The sequence below is a fragment of the Phoenix dactylifera genome, chromosome 2 (assembly GCF_051530095.1).
Source record: "Phoenix dactylifera cultivar Ajwa chromosome 2, Ajwa_hap1_PhDact_Kaust_v1.1, whole genome shotgun sequence".
Lineage (NCBI taxonomy): Eukaryota > Viridiplantae > Streptophyta > Magnoliopsida > Arecales > Arecaceae > Phoenix > Phoenix dactylifera.
Genome location: NC_143191.1, coordinates 52,479,995 through 52,502,473, shown reverse-complemented (window position 1 = coordinate 52,502,473; position 22,479 = coordinate 52,479,995). Strand labels below are relative to the sequence as shown.

General features: G+C 40.9%; 1 protein-coding gene across 2 annotated transcripts; it reads right to left on the bottom strand.

Moving 5' to 3' along the window:
• Positions 1-321: 321 nt before the first annotated feature.
• LOC120105563 (E3 ubiquitin-protein ligase IPI1) lies at positions 322-21,505 on the bottom strand. 2 transcript variants are annotated; one of them, XM_039118139.3, is made up of 7 exons: positions 20,868-21,244; positions 5,834-6,003; positions 4,083-4,141; positions 2,266-2,294; positions 1,774-2,176; positions 989-1,221; positions 322-888 (listed from the first exon to the last, which is right to left on the bottom strand). In XM_039118139.3, exons 1-7 carry the CDS (start codon positions 21,007-21,009, stop codon positions 806-808), a joined length of 1,119 nt encoding a protein of 372 aa, XP_038974067.1. In that variant the 5' UTR covers positions 21,010-21,244; the 3' UTR covers positions 322-805. The 2 variants fall into 2 exon arrangements, with proteins under 2 accessions (XP_038974067.1, XP_038974066.1); XM_039118138.3 differs by having other exon boundaries at positions 322-1,221; positions 20,868-21,505.
• Positions 21,506-22,479: the final 974 nt, after the last annotated feature.

Genomic DNA, 22,479 nt, shown 5'->3' with positions numbered 1-22,479 from the left:
ATGGCGTGAAATGTTGCATACTGCATTAGTAATGTGATGGTTATATACGACGTATATGTTCAAATCTTGCAATCATCAAAGTTTGGAGGATTAGAGATATTCGAACCCCATTGTCCATCGAACTCTTGTCAAGCATGCTGAAGAAGTATTTATGCAATTGCAGACTTTTAATTTCTGAGCAGCCTAAGCAAACATGAGGCATCCCTGTCAACCTATAGGTTGCCAGAAGGTATTGGTCAGATCTCTCTAATAAAAGACTTTCCAGCTTGAAGTAGGTAACCTCATTGGGAGACAATACCAATTCAAAAAAGTAGCTACAGATTGAAACTAAAACAATCAATCAGTCCATCCTTTGAATAAGGCAAAAACTCAGCCAAATATGAACTGACAGGAGCTAAGCGTTTTTTAAAAAGATTTCAAAGAGCAGTATGATTCCCTTCTTTTTTTTAGACAAGGGATTTTAGGATGACATTCCTGATTTTTATCACTGGGACAGATTCAACAGAAGTAATTAAAACCTGCCCACCTCTCCCAAAATCATCCCAGCAATCTCCAAGCATAAATAATGTCATAGCCCCTACAGAGTTATAAACAGGTTTTCAGCTGAATTACTTCCAAAAGATCGTTTGGAGTCTCAGTTCTAAGAGGCAACCCAGCCTTATAAAAAAGTCATTTTCAGTTTAAAGCACTGCTTCTGCAGCATGTCATGAACTTCGCCATCATATGAAGGACTGCATTCAAGTGACATGCATAGGCTGATAAGACGAGCTCTACGACCAGCCTCGGGATGATGACCTCTCAGAGCCTACCCGGGGCCACAGACCTGCCCTGTGACTGGAATCTGATGCACCAGTAGATTGCATATAAGGTCCCCACCATCCTGATTCCCTGTCCACAGGAAATAATTGATATGGAACAAATCGGTCCCTTTCCCACGAAGTATATAAGTGGTGCCCTGCAGTGTTCTCAGCATCTATTAGATTGTGACCTGATTGACCTGCAGAAGGGAGCAGGTAAAAGCCAGCCTGATCCGTCAGAGAGACCGGTGTTGGAGCTAAGGTAGCCAAACCCCTCGAACCTCCCGATCGCTGTATGCCTGTGAAGATGGTTCCATGTATGCTTTGGGAATTTTGATGATCATGAACAGCGCCACGAGCTCTGAGATATGGTGGAACTGGCGAGGGAACAAAAGAACTGGGGGATCTACCCCTAGAACCAGATCTGGGGTAAAAATTGAGGCAAATATCAGTCAGCATCATCAGAGACCAGGATATCTTACACACAAAAAAAGGACACTTCTGTTTTCATGTTATGTTGCTGAATCTCATAGAAGCAGGGATAATGCCAACCAAGACATTAGATAGCGATGCAAAGCAAGTGACATTCTAGTACTAAGAGACTACAAGCAGAATCAGCATTGGTGGGATGCTGCTCTTTAAGAGGTATGAAATTATACAGAGCTGATAAGTTCACTGAATTTAGAATGCTCAGAGGAAAATCGATGGATGCGAAACCTTAGGAGCCAATTCTCAAACATAAATGTGATGGATACAGGAAAAGAAGGTGATCAAAAAGCAGAATGATTGGCCAACATAAGCTGCAAATAGAACAGAAAGTGGGATGGCTTAAAACCTTTGTCAAGGAATTGCATTTTGAGAACTAACGTTATTATTGTGCATCACTGGAGATTACAAAAATCTATGGACATTGCTGTAATAGAAAACAAAATATAATTAGGATAATATTCCATTATTTGAACTCGAGATCACTTACCCGTGGCCAAGAATAAAGGGATGGACAAAAGGCCCTGCCCTCGGTAGACCATCAGAATCAAGCCTTGCAGCTCTCATTGTTGGAGAAGAAGCTGAAGCCTGATCAGCACCACTGATATGGCTGTTAGGTGGGGAATATGACTGAGAATGCTGTTCCCAACTATGATACTGGAGATCAATGGGAGGTAGTGTGTGAACAATCTGGACATCTGTCGGCCTGGGAATGTGACTCCAGTGATGGTGATATCCAGGACCATCAATAGGACTTTCAGATGAAACATGGGAACTTGAGGAAGATGAAGGTTGGAGTGGCTGCAAGTAAGCCACATATGGGCATGGATGAGCTGCTGATGAAGCAGCTGGATGCTCTGTAAAGATGGCTTGATGTCCCAAAAGATCCTGGACTGCAAAGCAGAATATTTTGATATGATACTTACTCCTATACTCCACAATCATACACAATTAATCATTTTCAGAAAAAGTATAAACTTACAAGAAATATGTGGAGAAGATTCCCCTTCCCTGAAAAGAAAAAAGTCAATGGAGTGGGAAACAATGCCAAGAAAAAACATATCATCCTATAGTCAATATCAATTATTAAGACCAAGCAAGAACACGTATATCAAGGTGAAAGATTTCAATCTCACAACACCTATAAACCTCAGCACCATAAATACCAATTAAATTATATTCATATCTCAGAATTGTCATGAAGCGTTACAAATTTATTTGAAAATGAAGATCCAGTAAAAGAAGCAAGGCTCTCTCATTTTGTTTATTGACATGGTAAGTATTTGACTTGTACGTGTTGGCATGCGCTACACAACCAGGAAAACTTATTGTTTAGAGATTTAGGAGTGCCAATACTTTTGGACACAGCATAGCAAGACATCCCCTTGCCATTTTTTAAATGCATTGTTCTACTTAAGGCAACCTGAGGTGTTGAAGCTTGACATAATGTATTGAGATGTAACTCCCTACTGGAAGGCATTTTAGTTCTCCACATTTGGAGGTGCCACACATGATTGTTTTAATGCATCAACACACTCCAAGTGAAGTGCCAAAATATTTACTTGGTGTTATCCTGCCTGAAATTTTACTTCATATCAATGTGTGTGTATGTACTTATGGATTTCCTTGCTCTATACAAACACATTCTCATGCTCTTTTTTTTTTTAAAAAAAAAAACTAGTGTCAGGCATTTCAGGACATCTTGATGCTTAGCTATTATGACAATAAAGGTCTAGCTACTGTACCATCTACGCATGCAAGTAAATAGAATAAATAGGGATTTGAGAAGGACTGGAACTAACCAACTACCAAAATCTTAGCACCAACCAACAAATGGGAAGATTGGACCAAGAAAGAGAATCTTAGCACTAACCAACTACCAAAAGACATATTTTTGATATCCTGGATTTTTTGATTCTATATTAATCGAATATCGATTAGTTGTACAATTGAGTCTTATTCTTTTAGCTAGCATCTAAGCATCATCAGGACATATCTCAATGGCAATAGGCTGGCACCACAGCTTTGAGCCATTCTCTCTATATTGGTTTTAGATGCATTAATTGTTCAAGTCAGAGAGGAGGTTTTTCAGTGTATGTACTAGCAGAAGATATATAGTTGATTAAAAGTTATTAGCAAGGCGTTAGATGTCACAATGTAATAATGAAAAACAAACAGAGTTCTTAATTATGCATGCATGGAAATTGATGTTTAAGGAACATTCTGAAGTCTCAAGACCAATTATCCTTTGTCACAATTAATTTTCAAATTAAGACATCAAGTAACATAATTATTTTAATCGACATCACCAGGTGCATAAACAACAAAACCATTGATTTAGTAACCGGAAAACAAACAAAAAGTAGCATCATCTTCACTGGACATAAAAAGTCTGCTTTGCCAGGAGTATTCAAGAAGACACGGGAAGGAAAGAATGCATTAACACAAGATTGAAAACAATTGATACACCAGCAAAGCAAAATCTAGTTCCTCGAGTTGATATATGTACATAGCTAACAAGAAGTTTCCTAGGGGCAACCTTTACAATAGATAACCATGTCGTCCTTAAGAATAATTGCCAGAGAAGCATATCTTAAAGCTTCAACAGAAGCATGCTTACATTTCATAATCTTTCAGATATTTATACATACCAGATCCAACTATATTTCATATGTTTTCAGCTAGCAGCAATGCCTCCATAAAAGCAGAGAAGTGATTCCATCAAAAAAAATTTATGTTTCCAGAAAGGTAAGGGGAAGGAACTGAACTAATCCTTGTACAGAAATATATTACACTTACTCAAATGATGATGCAGCCTGCGCTAATCTGCTAAATGGGCACCAATGAACTCCAAATGGCTGCATAAACAGATTAAAAGAAGAAATCAAATTAAGAAATCAAATGTTACAAGATTCTGCTATATTTGGGGATTATCCCAAGGATACAACTGTCAGTAAGAACCCTTATAAACACTTAAGAACATTTTTCCAAGAATGGAAGAGATTTTTAGAAAAAAGCCCGAACATGATACTTAACAAATTAGTTGGAAAAATTGAAGCTTAGCTGCATGCACTTTTCCTGATATAGTTACTAACATGAAAGATGACTAAAACAGCATTGTTTCTTCAACTATATGATAATAGAGACCTTTAATTTGAGTAACATACAACTGTCCTACAAAGATAAAAAGAAAGCAACAGACAGCATGCTTGTCAGCATACTCGCAGGCCAAGTAATGAATGCAAGATATAATGGGAATACTGCAATGTTGGGAATACATATACGTGGAAGGAATTGCTAGTTAGAAGCACTTCAAATATGCACCAGGGACATCAATTTATGTTATGATATTTATATCAATGACAATAACACAGAAAGAGCCATCTGCAAAACGTTGTCTAGAGAGTCATGCTCAAACATTGCATTTAAACAACAAAGCAAAGATGAAAATAGAGAATCAAACTGCAGTCCTAAAGAAAGTAAACAGCAGCAGACAATACTAACAGTACATGCACAGCATGGTGTATCCTGAAAGAAACAAAACTATTGAGAAAGCTTTAAGCAGCATATAACATGCTGTTCAAATCATAAAGCACCCAGAAGAGGGTAAGAATATAGCTGTAGTCCATCTGATTTGAGTGTCATGAGTCCTTATCAAATCAAAACTCATGACTTTAGTTAGTAGATTAGGGAGAGGGTGAGAAAGCAACATGAGGAAGAGAACCTCACATAAAAAATTAAGTGTCCAGAAAGCATAATAATATTAATTGCAATAAACTAAAAGAATCTACTCATTTTCACATTTTAAAGAAACACATGACTCAGGCAATCAAAAAGAATTGGTCAGACAAAAGTTTATCATCAAAAAAGGCTGATCTAATAGAACAGATGAAGTAACAGAAGATAATTTAAGAAAGAAGGGAAGTGTCATGAAGTGGGTGCAGGAATGAGAGTGTGAATTTGGGATGAAGCAGCAAATTGAGCTGAAAAATCTGGTTGCCAATCTTGCAACTCCTAAGCAAGGTTTCTTTGACTTAGCCCTCTGTATACCCTTCTACTCAAAATCAACCTCATTTATCATTAGGAAATCATCAGACATGTCCGAGCAGACCAAACAACATTTTCCCTTAATCATTAGGAAATCGTCAAAATGAGAATAATTAAAGCAGGAAGAAAATTTTGATACTATCAAAACACAGTTATAGCAGAACGACAGGAAAGAGAAATGGAAAAATAAAACCTAATACTTTTAATGATGAGTGTTTGGACAACTATAAGTATCTTAAAAGTTAGTTATTGCATTTAGTTGAAATCTCTGAAGTTTTCACAGACTGTGCACCAATGGGCAAACAATAAAAATAAATAAATAGAACAAGTAAGCAATTAATGGGCACCAAATCTAATGAATAAGAAAACTCTGTGACGGTCAAAGAACAGAACAGAAAAAAGAAACATCTTTAATGCTATGGAAAGAAAAGCAACATATATAAATAAGTACATGACTACACTATATAATCATAGAAAACAAATAAATCGATCCGTCACTGTACCATTTCTGAATAACTAAGTTCATAGAGGTCTTCATCATGTGCCCAGTCATCCATGCTCAGCTCTGGCAATGGGCGTGAACTGCTTGCATATAGCCAATTGCCATTCTCGACTTTTCGACAATTTGGGCATTGCATAACCCCTTTGGCATTAAATGCAGAGCCAATACAATCTGAACAATTTGTTAAAGAAACAGCAATGAGTAATCAGATAATTGTACATTGTTGGAAGTGTTTCTAAATTATGTAAATATTTTTTAACATTACATTAACTGCACACAAGTTCATGCAATATATACATGAAAGAGGAATAGCAGCCAACAGGTGAACATGATAGCCAGTTTTAAAACCCATGACAAATGACAAGTCAAAGGAGTCCAACTTATTGTACTATTCGAACATAATGTAAACTTTCAAACCTTGTGATTGATATTGTGTACTGAACTACTTTATTATTGAAAAATAATGTGTACAGAAAATTTTACATTAGGTGAATACACATTGGACCAGAACAAAATTATAATTATTCCATAAAAAACATTTGGGATATAGTTGATATCTTTGAGACATTAAGTCAAATCTAAATTGGAACCTTTAATAAAATTTCTTCTGTTTTCTCTGCTTGCGAGGACTTAATCAAATTCAAGGGAAAAAATAGCAATGTAACTAGGAACTTGGGGTTGGTTTCATGCCTGTCTCGACATTCATAATTCATCAAAGATATATTTTTAGTGCTGATAGTCATATCCAAATTCCACCTATCACTGTCATCGATCCTTCACAATCTTCATCAATTCATCTAAGATCATCCTTTAACATGTTTCATGGAGCATGCTTTAAGCATGTTATACATTAACCACAAAGTCTAAGTTTTGCTCTAGACCTTGATGACGGACAACTGCAGGGGAAGAGGAGGAGGAAGAAGAAGGGAAAGGGAAGAAAGAAGAGGTTATAGAGACGCAGAAAGAAGAGAGGAGGAGAGGAGAAGAGGAGAGGGAAGAGAGAGGATAGAAGGAACGTGGGGGAAGAAATCTTAATTCACTTTCATTAAACCCTAATCACAATGAGGGTCCCATATATATAGGGCCCAAACAAGAAAATTAACACAGAACCCCTTACACAAAAATAATTTCCAATAAAGCCCAAAATAACACAAATAAAGCCCTACAACAATAAAAATGTAAACAAGCCCAAAAATAAAACAAAAAAATATAATCAAAATAAAAATGTTGGACTAGATGGGCGGATGATCAGCTCTGATGTCCCCATCAACTCCTTCCGGATGGAAAAAACTCGACCTCGTCGAGTACAAATCGGGCTGGTTGTCGTATTGCTCCAAGAGATCGGGATCAAGACGCTGCAACTCAGCTCTGGAGATCGACGTCACGTCAGACTTTGGTCGGCCTTTCCACCGAACAAGGTAACGTTGGTAACCACCGTTCCTGGTTAACATAACCTGCTCATCTAATATATATTATATTTATTCTTTGAGTGCATAAAATTTGGAAAGTGGTGGCTCAAGAGTAGGTAATGGGTCAGGGTGATCAAAAAGGGCAGATGTGTCAACAAAGGGGTCAGAATGAATAATTGTTGTCTTTTTGTAGGAGATTAAATCTTTAATATTAAATATCACACTAATTCCATAGTCATCAGGAAGATCCACAGCATATGTATTCGAATTAATTTTCCATAGGACTTTGAACGGTTCCGCGCTACAAGCTTGCAATTTCTTGAACGTTTCCGAAGAAAGTTGTTCAAGCCTAATTTTTATCATAACGTAACCTCTTTCACTTAGCTCTTTATAACGTTCGCGTAAATCAACAAAAAATTTATATTTTAAGTTATTAAAGTGAATGCATTTGCTGATTTCTTGATGCAATGAATGTGGGCGCAATGCGAATAACTGTGCAGACTCAGACACTCTATACTAATGAGACATGGAAATCAGGTCTATGGACTGCCTAGGTTTGCAACCATGCACCACATCGATTGGACTCATGCCTATGGACTTATTGAGCGAACTATTATATGCAAACTCAGTGGTCGGTAACACTAAATTCCAGGTCCTAGCATGTTCACCTAACAGACATTTTAACAGGTTTCTAAGGCTACGGTTGATAACTTCAGTCTGGCTGCCGGTTTGAGGATGATAAGCAGAAGAAAATTTTAGTTTGGTGCCTATCAGCATCCCTATTAGACAATAGATTTTGGAGGGTCAGGGGGTCTAACGACTTCATTGAAATAAAGTTTGGCAATTCTAGAAACATCAGAAGTCTTAGAACAAGAAACAAAATGAGCCATCTTTAAAAATCGGTTCACAACCACAAAAATAAAATCGTGCTTAGTAGAAGTATGTGGAAGCCCTAACACGAAATCCATAATGACATCTAGCCATGGGCATTCGGAACAAATCCGAATCTAATAGCACCAACTCTTCAAATCAATCTTAGAAAAGATCGTGGCACCCGACAGAATCTAAAAGATCGTTTAGCCTAGGAATGGAAAGCGATACTTAACCATGAGTTTGTTGATGGCACGGCTATCAATGCACATTCTTCAAGAACTATCTTTTGTGGTGGTACCAACTCTTCAAATCAATCTTAGAAAAGATCGTGGCACCAAATAGAATCTAAAAGGTCGTTTAGCCTAGGAATGGAAAAGCGATACTTAACCGTGAGTTTGTTGATGGCACGGCTATCAACGCACATCCTTAAAGAACTATCTTTTGTGGTGGTACCAACTCTTCAAATCAATCTTAGAAAAGATCGTGGCACCAAACAGAATCTACAAGGTTGTTTAGCCTAGAAATGGAAAAGCGATACTTAACTGTGAGTTTGTTGATGGCATGGCTATCAATGCACATCCTTCAAGAACTATCTTTTGTGGGGTTGAGGAGTGCAAACACAGTATAGGGGCTTAGGCTCTCACAATCATACCCTCTTGCGAAGAGTTCGTCAAGTTGATGTTTCAACTCAGCGCATGCATTTAGGTTGAGCCTATGATAAGGAAGGGTAGGCAAAGGTGCTCAGAGGACTAACTCAATTGCGTGACGGATATAACACATCGAAGGAAGTGCATCCGGGAAATCATCAGAGATTACAGAATGAAACCCCTCTAGAATGGGAGCCATCACATGAGAATGGTCAAGGTTGGATTCCTCATTGATAGCTTTAGCCACATGTGCCAACACAGGAGACTGACCCTCGAAATCTTTTACTACCTCTTTCGAAGTAGTAATGTGAAATGGTATGTTTGTACTTAGGTCAACAGTTTTCTTTTGAAGATCATTCTGGACAAATTCAAATCCGGTGGATTCGTCTTCAAAGTCTTCTACATAATCTTCTATGTCTGGTTCATAGACTTTTTCGACATATTCGGTCTCTTGGTTTCCAGCTTCTGGTTCAGTAAACAGGTAGGTCTTAATGGAACATTGAGACGCTATGCGGCCGAATTATTGACACCTAGAGCATTGGGTTTGGTTCCTAGAGGAATGAGGACGAACTATAGGTGGAGCGGCCAAACTGATTTTAGGTTGGGCTGCAACGAGGGTTGGTGGTTTAAGGGTCCTAACATTTCGCATGAGCTCACAGACCTCTTGTTTGATTTCTTTCCTTTGAGCTTGTATGGCAGCGAACTGGTCCATGAGAAATTTCAGGACTTCAAAATCCATGGTAGCTAAGGAGACTTTAGGTTGGTCGGCTTGGTACTCCTTATCACCATGTGTTGATATGTAATGATAACACTATGTATGATGATGTAAAATGCAATGTTACTAATGAAACCCTAAAAAATATGATGCAGAACCAAATTTGATATAGGACAACCTACTAATACAATCTACTATGATTTTAGAGATCAGCAAGTTTTCATTAGAATAACTTAAACTTTAAATGTTGCTGATTTTTACCTCGGTTATTCGGAATTAAGGATTAAGATTATTCAATTTACGAAATTAGATTGCAATCAAGTAGTACAGTTGCTCTGATCCTAAATCAATATGATCGAAGAATGTTGAGGAACATTCAGTTGCTAGGGTGTGCTAATTTAATATCTAGATTTTAAAATGGCGAATAGGATGGGTTTGAGAGTAGGGGTTCTATGTTCTGAATTTTGATAGCAAAAGTAAGTTTCAAGAATATGGCTATCATGCAAGAGAACTAGAACATAATTAAATGAACAAGCCCAAGAAAAGTGGAAACCTATCACTTGTTGTGAAGCGGACGACCAGAATTACTCGGAGGCTGGGGCGACGATCAGGGACACAGTTGCGGCTGATGAACTCTCAAAATGGCTCCAATTGGTTCTTAACACAGCAACTCGGCAGGTCTGATCTCGGTAACTCTGAAAAGATGTGACGGGCTTGATGACAGTGGCCCGTTTGCAGAAAAAAAAGGGGCAGCGGGCTGTGGGCCTGATGAAAGGATGGGTGACTTGGGCCAGTGGGCCGAAGGGTAGGAACTGGCGGTGTGGGCCTGATGGGCCCACGGATGAGAATATGGGGTGGCCTGGTGTGGTGTGGAATCGGACGATTGGGCCTTTGAAGAGGAGTGGGGGTGAAAGCGGGCTCGACCCTGATGACAGAGGCGGTCCGTGAAAGAAAGAGGGGGGGAGTTGTGGGGTCGGGATCTGGAGCCAAGGGTTTCAACCGAAACCCTTGGGGTGGTCAAATGGGAGGGAAGGGACTTGAGGGGGGGGGTGACCGGAGAAGATGAAGGAGGAAGGGGGGATGCGGCGCTGGGGAAGGCAGAAGCGGTGATAGAGGCGGCGTGGTGCGGCAGAGTGAGGGACGGGCGGGGTGCGGCGAAAGATTTGGGGCGGCAAGCGAGGGGAAGGTGGGAAGCGGCGACGGCGGGTGGTTGCAGAGGGGCGGAATGGCGCTGCGAACGACGAAGGCGGTGAAGCGGTGAGGCGAAAATGCGGAGGTGGTGGAGATCTCGAGGAAGACGGTGAGCAAGGCGACACGGCGAGGACGGCGGGGCGAGGGCGCTGCGGCGACTGGAGAAGACGATGACAGGTACTTTGTTTTTTCTCTTTTTTTTTCTTTTCTTTTTTTTTCTATTTTTTTTAACTCGGATCCGTTAGGATCCGGAGTATCGGGTTTGACACGACCCGATACCCGTTACAGGTTTGTCACGTGTAAATCACCTGCGCTTTTTTTTTGAAACGGATCCGAGCCGAGGGACTCGGGTTAACGAGTCTGGGGCTTACCCGTTAGGCTGGTTTTCTCCAACCCCCTGATAGTTTCGGAAGAGCGCTCCGAACTTCATGACGCTGACGGCAGCCGGGGATCTAGGACTGGGGGCGACGGCTGCACGAGAGGGTTGCAGCGGCTGAAGAGGTGGCGAGGCAGCGACGGGAAGGAGCGATGGCGTTGCTCCTTCGGATCTGACCACGGGCGGTGGTCACAGAGGTGCGGCCGGTGGCTTTCCCGTGAGACTGAGTGTCGTGTAGTTGACACCAGGGCGGCGGGCTCTCGTGGGGTTGCAACGTCTTCAGTTGGTGGGCCGACGACGAGGCGGCGCTGCGAGGTGGAGGCGAGCGAGGCTACGGGCACAGTGACGGGTGACCATGGGAACCGGAAGGAACCAGCAAAGGGGGTTTTGTCCCCTTCTCCTGGTGAGAACCGAGAGAGAAAAAGTGGGACCCTTTCTTTCTTCTGATCAACAGAATTGACAGAGAGAGGGGGGCGGTTCTGGTTGTTGGTGGGAGCCGAGGGAGAGAAGAGAATCTGGATCGTGGCTTTGGCAGCAGGGGCAAAGTCGGCCTACTCTGATACCAAGTTGATGACGGACAACTGGAGGGAAAGAGGAGGAAGAAGAGGTTATAGAGACGCAAAAAGAAGAGAGGAGAAGAGAAGAGGGAGGTTTGAGGAGAGAAAGAACGTGGGGGAAGAAATCTTAGTTCACTTTCATTAAACCCTAATCACAATGATGGTCTCCTATATATAGGGCCCAAACAAGAAAATTAACATAGAACCCCTTACATAAAAATAATCCTCAATAAAGCCCAAAATAACACAAATAAAGCCCTACAACAATAAAAATGTAAACAAGCCCAAAAATAAAACAAAAAAATAGAATCAAAATAAAAATGGACTGACGGACGGATGATCAGCTCTGATGTCCCCATCAACTCCTTCCGAATGGAAAAAAACTCGACCTCGTCGAGTGCAGATTGGGTCGGCTGTTGTACTGCTCCAGAAGATCGGGATCAAGGTGCTGCAACTCAGCTCTGGAGATCTACGTCACATCAGACTTTGGTCGGCCCTTCCACCGAACAAGATAACGTTGGTAACCACCGTTCCTGGTTGACATAACCTGCTCATCTAATATATGTTCTATTTATTCTCTGCGTGCATGAAATTTGTAAGGTGGTGGCTCAACAGCAGGTAATGGGTCAGGGTGATCAACAAGGGCAAGTGTGTCAACAAAGGGGTCAAAATGAATAATTGTTGTCTTTTTATAAGGGATTAAAATTTTAATATTAAATGTCGCACTAATTCCATAGTCATCAGGAAGATCCACAGCATATGTAATCGAATTAATTTTCCATAGGACTTTGAACGGTTCCGCACTACAAGCTTGCAATTTCTTGAACATTTTCGAAAAAAGTCGTTCAAGCCTAATTCTTATCATGACGTAACCTCTTTCACTTAGCTCTTTATAATATTCGTGTAAATCAGCAAGAAATTTATATTTTAAGATATTGAAGTGAATGCATTTGCTGATTTCTTGATGCAATGAATGTCGGTGCAATGCGTATAACTGTGCAGACTCAGACACTATACTGATGAGACATGGGGATCAGGTCTATGGGCAGCCTAGGTTTGCAACCATGCACCACATCAAATGGACTCATGCTTATGGACTTACTGACCGAACTATTATATGCAAACTCAATGGTCGGTAACACTAAATCCCAGATCCTAGCATGTTCACTTACCAGACATTTTAACAGGCTTCTAAGGCTACGGTTGACAACTTCAATCTGGCTGCCGGTTTGAGGATGATAGGCAAAAGAAAATTATAATTTGGTACCTATCAGCATCCCTTCAGACATAATAGATTTTGGAGGCACAGGGAATCTAACGACTTCATCGAAAGTTTGGCAATTCTAGAAGCATCAGAAGTCTTAGAACAGAAAAAAAGTGAGCCATCTTTGAAAATCAGTTCACAACCACAAAAATGAAATCGTGATTCGTAGAAGTATATGGAAGTCCAAACACGAAATCCATAATGACATCTGGCCATGGGCATTCGGGACGAATCCAAATCTTGTGGTACCAAATCTTCAAATAAATCTTAGAAAAGATCGTGGCACCAGACAGAATCTAAAAGGTCGTTTAGCCTAGGAATGGAAAAGCGCTACTTAACCGTGAGTTTGTTGATGGCACAGCTATCAACGCACATCCTTCAAAAACTATCTTTTGTGGGGTTGAGGAGTGTAGACACAGTATAGGGGCTTAGGCTCTCACAATCATACCCTCTTGTGAATAGTTCGTCAACTTGATGTTTCAACTCAGCGCATGCATTTGGATTGAGCCCATAATAAGGAAGGGTAGGCAGAGGTGCTCGAAGGACTAACTCAATTGCGTGATGGATATAACACATCGGAGGAAGTGCATCCGAAAGATCATCAGGAATTACAGAATGAAACTCCTCTAGAAGGGGAGCTATCATAGGAGAATGGTCAAGGTTGGGTTCCTCATTGATAGCTTTAGCCACATGTGCCAACACAGGAGACTGACCCTCAATATCTTTTACTACCTCTTTCGAAGTAGTAATGTGAAGTATGTTTGTACTTAGGTCAACAGTTTTCTTTTGAGGATCATTCTGGACAAATTCCAATCCGGTGTGTTCGTCTCCAAAGTCTTCTACATAATCTTCTATATTTGGTTCACAGACTTCTTCGACATATTCGGCCTCTTGGTTTTCAGCTTCTGGTTCAGTAATCAGGTAGGTCTTAATGGAATATTGAGATGCTATATGGCCGAATTATTGACACCTAGAGTATTGGATTTGGTTCCTAGGAGAATGGGGAAGGACTATAGGTGGTGCGGCCAAACCGATAGGTTGGGCTGCAATCAAGTAGATTGCAATCAAGTAGTACAGTTGCTCTGATCCTAAATCAATATGATCGAAGAATATTGAGGAACATTCAGTTGCTAGGGTGTGCTAATTTAATGTCTAGATTTTAAAATGGCGAATAAGATGGGTTTGAGAGTAGGGGTTCTATGTTCTGAATTTTGATAGCAAAAGTAAGTTTCAAGAATATGGCTATCATGCAAGAGAACTAGAACATAATTAAATGAACAAGCCCAAGACAAGTGAAAACCTATCACTTGTCGTGAAGCGGACGACCAGAATTACTCGGAGGCTGGGGCGACGATCAAGGGCACGGCTGCGGTAGATGAACTCTCGAAATGGCTCCAATTGGTTCTCAACACAGCAACTCGGCAGGTCTGATCTCTGTAACTCTGAAAAGATGTGACGAGCCTGATGACAGTGGCCTGTTTGCAGAAAAAAGAGGGGCAGTGGGCTGTAGGCCTGAAGAAGGGATGAGTGACTTGGGCCAATGAGCCGAAGGGTAGGAAAGTGGCGGTCTGGGCCTGATGGGCCCACGGATGAGAATATAGGGCGGCCTGGTGTGGTGTGGAATCGGATGATTGGGCCTTTGAAGAGGAGAGGGGCTGAAAGTGGGCTTGGCCCTGATGACAGAGGCGGTCCGTGAAAGAAAGGAGGGAGTTGTAGGGCCGGGATCTGGAGCCAAATGTTTCAACCGAAACCGAAACCCTTGGGGTGGTCAAATGGGAGGGAAGGGATTTTTGGGGGGGTGGGGGACCGGAGAAGACAGAGGAGGAAGGGAGGATGCGGCGCTGGGGAAGGCGGAAGCGGCGACAAAGGCAGCGCGGTGCGGTAGACTGGGGGATGGGCGGGGTGCGGCGAAAGATTTCGGGCGGCGAGCGAGGGGAAGGTGAAAAGCGGCGACGGCGGGTGATCGTAGAGGGGCGGAACGGATTTGCGAACGGTGGAGGCGGTGAAGCGGCGAGGCGAAAACGCGGAGGTGGTGGAGATCTCGAGGAAGACGGTGAGCACGGCGGCACGGCGAGGACGGCGGGGCGAGGGCGCTACGGCGACTGGAGAAGACGATGACAGGTACTTTGTTTTTTCTCTCTTTTTTTTCTTTTCTTTTTTTTCTTTTTTTTTTCTCTTTTTTTAACTCGGATCTGTTAGGATCCGGATTATCGGATTTGACCCGACCCGATACCCGTTATGGGTATGTCACGTGTAAATCACGTGCGCCTTTTTTTTTGAAACGGATCCGGGCTGAGGGACTCGGGTTAACGGGTCTGGGGCTTACCCGTTAGGCTGGTTTTCTCCAACCCCCCGATAGTTTCGGAAGAGCGCTCCGAACTTCATGACGCTGACAGCGGCCAGGGATCTAGGACCGGGGCCGACGGCTGCACGAGAGGGCTGCAGCAGTTGAAGAGGTGGCGGGGCGGCGATGGGAAGGAGCGGTGGCGTTGCTCCTTCGGATCCAGCCACCGGCAATGGTCATAGAGGTGCGGCCGATGGCTTTCCCGTCATACCGAGTGTCGTGCAGTTGACACCAGGGCGGCGGGCTCTCGTGGGGTTGCAGCATCTTCGGTTGGCGGGCCGACGGCGAGGCGGCGCTGCAAGGTGGAGGCGAGCGAGGCTGCGAGCGCAGTGACGAGTGACCACGGGAACCGGGAGGAACCAGCAAAGGGGGTTTTGTCGCCTTCTCCTAGTGAGAACCGAGAGAGAAAAAGTGGGACCCTTTCTTTCTTCTGATGAACAGAACTGATAGAGAGAAGGGGGGCTGTTCTGGTTGTTGGTGGGAACCGAGGAAGAGAAGAGAATCTGGATCGTGGCTTTGGCAGCAGGGGCAAAGGCGGCCTACTCTGATACCAAGCTGATGACGGACAACTGCAGGGGAAGAGGAGGAGGAAGAAGAAGGGAAGGGGAAGGAAGTAGAGGTTATAGAGACGCAGGAAGAAGAAAGGAGAAGAGAAGGAGAGGGAAGAGAGAGGAGAGAGGAACGTGGGGGAAGAAATCTTAATTCAGTTTCATTAAATCCTAATCACAATAAGGGTCCCCTATATATAGGGCCCAAACAAAAAAATAAACACAGAACCCCTTACACAAAAATAATTCCAATAAAGCGCAAATAACACAAATAAAGCCCTACAACAATGAAAATGCAAACAAGTCCAAAAATAAAACAAAAAAATAGAATCAAAATAAAAATGGTGGACTAGATGGACGGATGATCAGCTCTGATGTCCCCATCAGACCTTCTTGGAGCATTATCACAAGCTAATCTCTTCATGATCTCAGCTAAGCTCCAGTTACCCACACAAATAAAAAACACAAAACTTCAGTTCCTATGGTGTTAAATAGTTATCATTGTCATGGATTCATGATAGCTCACTCCTTAAAGCATCTCCACAATATACTGAACTTTAATTATATAAGAATCCATGGATACCAACTTTTTCCTTATTATGAAACATCTAGAAGCAATATACCACTCCCAATGTCTCATCTCAACAGCTAAATAACCAAGCCTATATACATGACCATAATTTCTTCATATTCATGAATAATAAAAATCATAATTGATTCCACCTCAATTTGGAGTGAACAACCAACAATACATTATGTCGAGTAAAGGTCCCCCCATAGGTAAAACCACACCAAAGTGACCAAACTCAACTTGCAGAATTAACAAGTCAACTACCAGGCCATGCACTCCCATCATAGTCAATCAAAAAATCAATTTATAACATACCTAATCAACTTTGGATATGATTACTCATGTGCTTTTCATCCAAAAACAATGTTCAAATTACTTCTCTTTTTTATCTAGCAAAAATAGAGATGGGCGGAGATATATCTCAAAGACGTGGAGCCAAATGTATGAAGTCAGGAGGTACATCTGGGGTGAGGCATAGTCAAGGCATGTTTTCTGAGACTTGAGTGGCTCCATAATGCTAGGATAAAGAGAATCTAAGAACCCAGGATGACAATGACGAAGTGAATGGGCCGTAGGCTTAAGGTTAGATCAAGGAATAAGAAACATCCCACCAAATAAAGATGAAGTTATAAAGAGATGGCATAACAAAGAATTAAGAAGCCCTACTAGGACAAGGGCTTATACATGTGTTCAAGACAATGAAATGAAGAGAAGTCCTATATATACAAAAAGGAATTTGTGAATAAGAATTTGGAAAAGTTTGTATTGATAGCCAACATAGCACCTTATAGAAAGGTATCATCAAGACAAGCCTTGGATAATAGGAACTTATTCTTTTGTAGCTACGCTTATTAGCATTCAGCATGTATGAGCACACGATTCATCTGAGAGGCAGGATTAAAGGATTATTAGATAAATGATTGTAAACTCATCAATCTTTGAGATGGATGGTTGTGGCCCGATTTGATTTTTTTTTCCTCATTAATGTAGAATGGTAAATAATATTCCGCCTTTGCTGGATAACATAGAGAGAGAGCAGCACTAGAACCAAGATAGATGCACTTATTAAAGTGAGATATCTATATAATAGAGAAAGGGATAGAATGATCTCGAAGGCAGTTTTTTGACTTAGGGGAGGAAATGACTTAGACTTTGGTTCCTTGTCTCCCTCTTTATCAGGGACAAATGCGCTAATTGTTGGATGACATTATAATGATTATATAGGAATGAATGGCCCAATGCATGGAATTGCCCCCAAAAGCTCCCATTGTATATGTAGAAATGGATGGCTAAAGAAAGGCAAAATTAAAAAAGAGGTGGTTGCCTAGGGATAAAAAGAATAAGGTCGAGAAGAAAAGAAGGTAATCCACCATGTTCCAAATAAGTTGTGAATATAATAATTGTGAACAAGATTTATCAGCTCATCAGACTTTTAATAAGAAGGAATAACATCCACCCCATGTAACGCAAATCGATGACAAAACTAAAATGGGTACATCTCCACACAAAGTCACCTCCACAGATCAAGTACTCTACTTTCATTTCAATTCTTTTCAAAGCCTGCAAACCAACTCCGTTAGATGGTATACCAAAGCAACCTATGTAGGCAAGAAACACTTAATACTCAACCTCAGGAGAAAATTTTGACATCCTATTCTAGGTGACCTTTTTTTATTGTGGTCAAACTTTTTTCTTTTCTCAAGATGGAAGTAAAATAGATTAAAGAATTGGTGAGTTTGTATGCAAAAACATAACTTAAAGCACACATAAAGATATTACCCTCCCATGATCAAATTAGTTATTCTTTTCTATGCAAGATCTATTATTGTCATTACATCTTGCTGAGCCAGGCCAGTTTTCGCTAAATAATATTTGACCAATTTTAAATGCGGTTAGTCTGTGTCTTAGAATTAGGAAGGACCTGGTTATTCAGATCAGTCATATTTTAGACCCAAGCCCAGCCCACAGGTTCAAAACAAGTAATCAAACTGAGCATGACCAGGTTGGGGGCAGTATGGGTCAACGGTCTAGCCAACCAATTTGCAACACTACCAGTGAGCAGTGGGGACTCCAAAATGGCTCTGGATTTTTTGGATGTTCATTCTTATACTTAAGTGTCAGTGAGAGTAAGCTCTCTTCAATATTAACATGGTGTATTATAAGAAAATTATTGTAAGCAGTAGGTAGATTCAGCTACTATAACAAACGTTAGGTTGGATAGCCAAAAGTTCACGATCTGGACAGCAAAAATACTACCCCATCAAACATTTCTGTGCCCTCTAGAAATATGATTGAACCCCATTTTGAAATACACCCTCCAAGACTATTTTATAAGTCCACAATATCAGTTTGGTTCTAATCTTTCACAGATAGACTCTGACTTCTACTATGTTTCTTTTTCCTTATATACTTCCATTCAAGGCATTCCATCTACCAAATTACTTGTGCAAAGCATACCTGATTTAACCAATCCATACCCCTCATAATAAGCTTGAGGGGAACTTTGGCTGATTTGACAGGGTGGATCTCAATACTTAACGCCCCACACCTCTTCCAGCTAGAATAACTTGCTTTGTCTACTCAAGTGTTGAGCTTAGCCACAATAAAAAGGCTTTAAAAAGAGATGAAATAAACAAAAAGATAGGTTGCTATGCATTTGACAAGAGACAACGTTGGGCAACTTTCTCATCCAAAGCTTTGCTCCACAAGTTTTTGGTCAAACATTCTAATATTAGGTCACAAGCATGCACATTTAAAAAAGTATTTTTGACCTTGCAATCCGGGAACACCTTCCAACTTTAGCCTCTCACCATTCCTTGGTAGTCAGAATCTTCTACCCAGAGTAACACATCCACTTAAGAATCTCCTTGGAATCTTGAACATGACTTCCTAAGCATTTCCTTGTTAAAAGTGCTTCTAAAATAGCTACATGCCCATACTTTCACACCTTCATGATTTTGGCAACTAAGCACCTTTCGCACAAATTCCAATAAAGGCACTCTTTTCATATTTTGTTGGACCTGAGTACTGAAACCGAAGTAAGAAGAAGATTGAAGTCTACAAACTTATCCAAACCTGCTTTCTCTAAATCAGCAACTTTCCCTTCACAAAGTTGTGCTTTCTCATGCAATGCTAATTTCATTACAAAATTCTTGCTCCTTTGTGCTTCATCCCCTAAAAAATTAAAAAAAAAGCTCCTTTGCCAATATCTTCCTGGTATTATTCTCAGAGAATGGGCTATACCATCATATAGAGAAAAATCTATGGGCATTGTCTACCATAGTCCATACTGGGAATTCAATGTACGACACATAACTGCATGCGAGAGGAACCTTGCAAGGTTAGCCAGGATCTATATTTAAACAGAGAAGCTAATTTTAAAAAGAAAAACACATACAATCACCGTAAGGCCTAAGATCTTCTTGAATCCCACAGCAAGGCTTGTTATTTCCTCAAATCCCTTTTAAGTCATTCTTCTTCTAGCAAAAATACCACCACATATACTATTTTCTAAGAAATGATATAAATGAAAGTAGTAATTATGAGATTTCCACCATCCATCAAATGTTCCTAATTAAATAAAGCAATGCACATTGCACATGCCAGTATCTAATAGATAGTATAGCAAAACCATCAGAAGCAGACCTCTTTGATGTGTAAAAAGAAAGGCAATTTCCAAATCTGTTAGAAATTTACTGGTACAGATATTATATTGGAGTATGATCTAGCCTTTTCTGACAGTATGCTTTTCTTATCATATATTACAATTAGAATTAAAAAAATTCAAATGCTAGAAATTTATTGGTCAATCCATAATAATTAATGTACATCGGATGTTTCTTGTGTATTTTTCACCCACTGGCATTAAAGTTTTGGTTCTACAATTTCGGATTAAAATTTAAATGCAGCCGCATAGCCACAACAGCTAACAAATTTGCTAATATATCAGTCTCAAAAATAGAGACTATAATTATCTGACCCTTGTTGGTGCTTTATAGAAACAACAGTAGCAGAGGAAGCATGATTTGACAACTGCTGCAAGCATCTTATTTGCGGATCCTGATCATATAGCCTATAGCAGTCTGATCATTGTCAGCATCTTCCAAAAAAAAAATAGGCACATGCTTTGACAACTATCAACGATTTCACTGCAAACACCCTCAATAAATTCCTGAAACCTCACAAAAGGTTTCCCACTCAAAGCTTCATCAAAATAAGAAGCATGACTTCCCATTACAGAAAGAGGTGCAGAAACATGAGCTAATGCATGGCAACTCATGTGTCCGTAAAGTCCTTAAATCCATGATATTTTACGTTGCCCTAATGGGAGATAAATATTGCAAAAGACTTCTACTAGTATAAATTTATCAGCTCTCGACCAGAGTTATAAGGAGTGCAATCAGGCAAAAATCTAATCTTTATATAACATATTCTAGAAAAATGACAAATTTTTACCAAATATAGAACCTGCCGGCTAAAAAACCAAATATTCAATGAGAAACAAGAAATAAAATAAGGGCAATTGTTCTCTGGTACGGACCTAGGTGGAATTGGTGTCCGCATTGCAGTCTGGCAGTGGACCGATCACCCTCACTCATCACGGTCTCGAGGCAGATCGAGCAGGCGACCATTATCGCTCCTTCCTTGCCCCCGTCCCCTTTTTCCGATTCCCCGAGGCCCATCCTCTCATGCCCTAGCCCTCAGAAACCCCCAAATCCGACCGCGAACGTAGAGAATTCCTCCCTCGATTCGATCCAATCCAACGCCTTTACAAACCCTAGAACTCTGACCAGAGAATCTGTGCCTCGTCTCCACCTTGCTTTGCGCAAAATCTCTCTCTCGCTCTTACTCGGGGCCTCCGAAGCTTCGGCCTTCTATCGCGTGTTTTCGAATATGGGGCTCCGGAGGTGTCATCCCATCCAATTGTCCGCATAACATTTTATATGAGAAATAAAATCTGTCGTTCATTTTCCCACCGACTTCATCACCGACTGAACATCGCTATCAAGAACCCTACAGACGGTAGAAGATGCTCGATCATTACAATATGGACGGTGGATCTTCACGTTCGCAATGAATAAATTGTGGGGGCACTTGGATGGGGTGGTTAAATTGGTGGGGATCGTGGACGGGCCGGCGAGTGAGACCGAGTCGGATGCAGTAAAAGATGAGACGGATGCGGTGGACGGCGTTTTCCCGTTATTAAATGGTTTTGGTTGGCGACCACCTCCAAACTAGAGCTCATTTGTTTTGACCCGAATCCACAGGTTGATTCAAACTAATAATCATTATGATGTTATATTTGGAGTTAACTTATGAAATATATTAACAAAATTCTTGTTGATTTGATCTTTCCACCATTCACCCAAGTATTATACAATTTTTGGATCAAAATCTCCATGTCTGCTTAAAAACAATAGTTTATTTAACAAAGCAATTATTATTTGTAAAATTGCTAATAATTGCTGTTGCAATGGGTGTTTTGCTTTCTTAAGAAAGAAAATAAAAAACACCAATCAATAGCTTGGCTTGATGGTTAGTAGAGCCCTTGTACATAAAAGTTCTGGTATGAGATCATTTTTTGATGAACACAGCATTATCAAAACCTCGAAAAGTAACATAATCTCGCATCCAGCAAGCTGTATAACGAGCAACAAACACTCATGGGAGAGACCAGAAGGTGAGACCCCTCCCATTATGATTATATCCATTGGAATATTATATGCCTCATGATGAATGGAGAACAGCATGCAGATCTTTATAGTCCAGCCTACGAGAGGACTTGTAAACAACCACCTTGGAATGTAGGTAATTAGGGTTTGCCCTTCTCTCTCTCTTTGATGCTGGCCCCAGCTTTAGGTCATTTATCAAGTCAAGAAAGCCATACATGTCTGATGGAAGCTTCTTCATGGATAACGACAAGTAATTTTCGTCTGAAATCCCCCTTGCCTAGCTTCCCTTCTAGAATTTTTATGTCATTGTTCATTTCCTTATCTATGTAAAATGTCCGTTGATGTCGGCGTAAAGCTCTGTTCATGCAGAATTGAAAAATAACTATGGAAAATTAAGGGATGCATTGCAAGAACTGATGCTAGTAAGATAAATGGTGGCCAATCAAGCCAAGAAGACAGAGGTGCAAAAGAACATATATC

Coding starts and splice junctions, on each gene's coding strand:
- LOC120105563 (XM_039118138.3), bottom strand. CDS start 21,009: ATGGGCCTCGGGGAATCGGAAAAAGGGGACGGGGGCAAGGAAGGAGCG. Junction 6,004..20,867: donor CGGACACCAATTCCACCTAG/GTCCGTACCAGA, acceptor CAAATTGTTCAG/ATTGTATTGGCTCTGCATTT. Junction 4,142..5,833: donor AACTTAGTTATTCAGAAATG/GTACAGTGACGG, acceptor CTGTTTATGCAG/CCATTTGGAGTTCATTGGTG.